At 39.3% G+C, this 5,064-nt stretch overlaps 1 protein-coding gene across 1 annotated transcript in view; it reads right to left on the bottom strand.

The window, feature by feature from the left end:
* DLG2 (discs large MAGUK scaffold protein 2) overlaps nt 1-5,064 on the bottom strand; it is a 2,099,601-nt gene that overhangs the window by 1,814,418 nt on the left and 280,119 nt on the right. The window contains 1 exon segment of the mRNA XM_019643522.1: nt 1,296-1,441. Coding sequence (XP_019499067.1) covers nt 1,296-1,441 — 146 coding nt within the window.

The raw sequence follows: 5,064 nt of genomic DNA, 5'->3' as shown, positions 1-5,064 counted from the left end.
AATGGATTAAATGCTCCAATCAAAAGACATAGGGTGGCTAAATGGATAAGAAAATAAGACCCTTATCTATGCTGCCTATAAGAGACTCACTTCAGAAAGTAAAGAGATGGAAAAAGATATTTCATGAAAATGGAAACAAACAAAAGCTGAACTAGCAATACTTATACCAGACAAACTAAACTTTAAAACAAAGTCTACAACAAATGACAAAGAAGGACCTAGTAATCCTACTTCTGGGTATTTATCCAAAGAAACCCAAAGCACTTCTACAAAAAGACATATGCATCCGTGTGCTCATTGCAGCATTATTTCCAATAGCCAAGATATGGAAACAACCTAAGTGTCCACCAATAGATGAATGGATAAAGAAGAAGTGGTATGTATATACAGTGGAACATTACTCAGCCATAAAAAAGAATAAAATCTTGTCATCTGTAGCAACATGGATGGACCTAGAGGGTTTTGTGCTGAGTGGAGAAGTCAGACAGAGAAAGACAAATGCCATATGATTTCACTTGTATGTGGAATCTAAAGGACAAAACAAACAAAACATACATAAGTTCACAGATACAGAGAACAATTTGATTGTTGCCAGCTGGGAGACAGGTTGGGAAGGTGGGTGAAAAGTGGGGAGGGATTAAGAAGTACAAATTGGTAGTTACAAAATAGTCATGGGGATGTAAAGTATAGCAAAAGGAATATAGTCAATAATGTTGTAATAGCTTTGTATGGTATCAGATGGGTACTAGGTNGACTCTTTGAATCAACTTACAGCCTACTATCCAGAAAGGAGAGCCCACCACCAGATCCACCACATTTTGCGTATGCATGAACATTCCAGACTGTTCCCTACAACCAATCCAGAAGCATCAAATACTTCTTCCTCATGGACTATTCACCTATCCCAGAACTTCCCCACTTCACAGTTTCCCACCCACCCACCCATCCACTTCCCTTATCTATACCCAATGTAAATTCTTTCCAAACAACTTACATCTTTCTTCCCCAAACTCATTGTATAAAATAGTTCCATTCATCTCAGAATGGGGCACATGTTTGTCTTCTCCATCTAGCCCTGATGCTGGTGGATTAGACTGCATGACCCAGGACCCGATCCTTTTTCTGGCTAGCATATGGCTCAATAAACCCTTTCTTTCAGGACAACTTTAACAGCATGGTATAATTACATTTCTATTATTACTGTTGCCATTTGTTGATAATGATTACTACTACTACTCCTTTACTGGCAGAAGTAAGTCATAATATTAGTTCTTTCAGAAGTTTCAATAATATACCTCTGCAGACTTCTGAAGGTTATCATGGCATGGAGCAAAAAGCGATGTCTTCTCCCATTTCTGTGCAACTTGATTGGCTTCTTCTATCTTCTGCTCACAACTTTTTTGAGAATTTAGCAATGTCACTTCATAAAATTCTTGAATATCTGTGAAAAAAAATAAAGGAAGAATAAAAATGTCATGTTCCATCTCATAGACAGCTTCTGCATGCTTGTGTATAAGGAAAATGTTACTGATTAAAAGAACTGCATAAATATGTATCCCAAGGAAAGACAGCAAACATAGAGGGAATCCTGAAAATTGAATTTTCGCCTGCATGAGAATTCCTTTTGCAGCTTTATTCATAACTACAAAAACTGGGAGCAAGCAAGATGCCCTGCAATTGTTGAATGGATAAACGCATTGTAGTAAATCCATATCGTGGAATGCTATTCAGCAATAAGAAGGAATGAGCTATCAAGACATCCAAAAACATGGATGAATCATAAACGCATATTGCTAAGCTAAAAAGCTACATTTTTCATTGTATGATTCCATTTCTATAATATTAATATTTTGGAAAAATTGAAACTAAGTACAATATCAGTGATTGCTGGAGGCTCTGGGACAAGGGAGGAAGATTGAACAGATAAAGCACAGGGTGATTAAAATATTCTGTGATGATNATATTCATAACAGGACTCACTTGTATAATGTGAAGAATCATGTCCTTCCCATGCCCTATTTTATCATTTGTCAAAATCTGTATATTCACATACAAATATTGTATACAAAGTGACAAAGAAAAATGCTGAAATGTCCTAAATTAAATTATAGCAAGGTGGAGAGTGGGAGCAAAACACAAGGGAAGTTAATAAGTTAAAACTCATTGGCCAAAACCAATAAAAGACTATTCACGAAGATCTGGTCAAAATAGAGAAATAGGTAAACAGTGCTTACTTCCTCTCACAACCACATCAAAATTACAACTAAACTACAGCACAATCATCATTGAGAATCCCCTGAAGTCTAGCTGAGCCAAAGCCCTACAATGAAGGACATACAGAATAAGCCACTTTGACAATGGTAATGCGGACAGAGATACGGAATGGGCTGGTCCCACACCCATATGTGATGATTATAAAATCAAGAGGGACATCTTGGCTGTGGAGTTAACCCCCCCCCCCGAGGAGCAAGGGGACCTAGCCTCACACCACGGTCCCCAGCCCAGGGCTCCAATACCAGGAAAAGAAGTCCCCATAGCTTCTGGCTGTGAAAACCAGCAGAGATTGTAGCTGAGTGAGGCAGAGGGCAGATGGTGCTACTCTTAAAGGGCTCATGCAAAGACTTACTTGCTGATAGACTCACTCATTTTGAATTTCAACATTGGGGCAGCAGATCAAAAGGCGCCAGGGACATATAGGGAGGAACTGGGTTGTCTGGCTTCAGGGCAAAGGCTGGAAGAGCAGCTTTCTCCCAGAGGGAGGAGCTGGCAGAAGCCATTGTTTCTTTGTTGAGCCCTCCTCCATCTGAGCGTGAAGAAGTAGGCAGCTATCACATCTGAGGTTCCATTAACTTGGGTAACACCATTCACTCTCCCTGAATCCTTGAGACCCTGCCCTACCCAACCTATGGGCATACCCAAGCTGCTTCCAGTGGCTTTTCTGTATGAACAGCCTGTCTTGGCTCATGCTGCAGACTTTCCAAAGATATATCAAAGGTGCACAAATCCCAAACAAGCAACATCTGGCTTTGGCATGTCTTATACCTCTGTCTGAATAGCCCTAAGCCCGGCACTAGTGCAGCTGGCCTTGGTTGAGGGCTTGGCCTCTCGAGACAAAGCCCAGCATGAGTAGTGACCATCTGTAGATTGCTTTATGACTCAAGCCAGGTGGCCCAGGATGGGCACAGGCTGCAGCTGAACTTGGCCTGCAGCAGGTCCCCTCTCAAGAGACCCTGGGGCTAGCACACCTGGTGGCCACCTTCAGACTGAGCTAGAGCATCACCTGGCTGCCTCCAAGGGTGATACACCCAAAGAGCAGATTCAGCAGGCACCAGAGCCCTGCTAAAGTAAATCCTGCTCTGTAGGGCTAGCCCCTGCACAACAGCTCCTCCACTGCAGTCACAGCCAGTCCTCACAACCAATCAGCCCAAGGGTCACCCCTCCCATTGACATGCGAAGAGCAACCAAGGCTGAAGNCCTTTAAAGAGCTTACATGTCCTTCCCGGCTGCTTTAAATAAACTCAGTTTGTTCAAAGGAGAGGACACGAGGTGACAATTAAAAAAACATAACAAGCATTTGCACTACATTATCAGAATTTACCCAGGCTGTTGTCCCTTATTCTAAGTTTATCTGGTTATGAATTTCATTTTAGCTCCATTTCTCAATTACTGTTCTTCACATAGATTTAGTAACAATTTAATTTGGACTCACTTTTCAAACTTTGACCTTGGAAAGCCAACCCCCACAGGACAAGATCCTAAGTTGTCCTAGCCCAATACACTGAGACCCCAAATAAAAGATACTTTTCCCCTCTGCCTACCTTCATCTTCAATAACAAAAAACAGCCAGACCTGTCTCTTTGCCTCATATAGCCCATTAAGGAAAAGCGATCAGACTCACTTCAAAAGCACACCAATTGGAGTTGGCATGCATCCATGCTCTGATGTTTTAGATATAACTGGCCAATATGCAAATTGCCATAGGCTGAGGACTTCCTAGATAAGAGATTTTAAGATGCACAGAATAGAGTTTTTAAAAACCCTAGAATTGCATATGGGAAAGCCCACATTACATTAACTCTGTTTTGCCTATTCTGTTTCTGACATTGAAAAATAAATGTCTAAAACCCTGGTGGATTTTTTTTATCATTCATCCTTATATTGTTGGCATTTGTTCATAAACCAATTAAAAATCCTGGCAAAAAATAAGCAGAGCAGCAACACCTAAGACTGGTATGGATATGAGGTAAAAATGCACCGACATGCATGGTCAGTGGAAATGCAACAGGTGTAATCAGGCTGGCAACACGTATTCACATTAAAAGACTGCATACCTTTGAAGCCAATAATGTTACCCCTGAAAATCTATCCAATAGAATAAAAGCATCAGTAAATTCAGATGTATATGCAATCATTAGATTGTAGCATTAATCATAATGGCAGAAAACTGGAAACAGAAACAAATCAAAGCTATATCAGACAACTTGAAGAAATGTTCTTCAAAAATATGAACATTTTTGAGAAACAATTGCTTTTCAAAATTGTGTGTACACACACACACACACACACACACACACACACACACACACACACTCCAGTGTGGAGATATATAATATATAATCTATATATAATATAGAAATAATATATATCAGTATATATATTATTTATATATCTCCCATGTAGATGTATGAGTATAGTTTATATATAATGCACATTATATGAGTGCAGAAGGATTAAACACATTAAGTTGATTAAGTTAAGATGGGTTGCCTTATATGTGAGGAGGGTAGAGTTAATGCAGCATAGGTAGGGAGTGAATAAAAGGGAAGACATGCAAAAATGGATCTTTTTTTAAATTGCATTTAGAATAAAAAAGTATATGTTTGATCATTTATATAAGATTAGGTATATGTGTGGGACTATGCATCTAGAAATTGACTAAAAACAATTTTTGAAAATTCAAAAAGAGCAAATATCAAAGTAATAAGAGCTTAGAAAAAACATAGGAGAATAGTTAACTAATCTTGGATTAAGGAAGAACAAAGTAAAGAAAAATGAATAAAAGAG

Source organism: Hipposideros armiger, unplaced genomic scaffold (genome assembly GCF_001890085.2).
Source record: "Hipposideros armiger isolate ML-2016 unplaced genomic scaffold, ASM189008v1 scaffold_79, whole genome shotgun sequence".
Lineage (NCBI taxonomy): Eukaryota > Metazoa > Chordata > Mammalia > Chiroptera > Hipposideridae > Hipposideros > Hipposideros armiger.
Note: the sequence above shows the minus strand (reverse complement) of the source record. Positions and strands in the feature narration are given on the sequence as shown.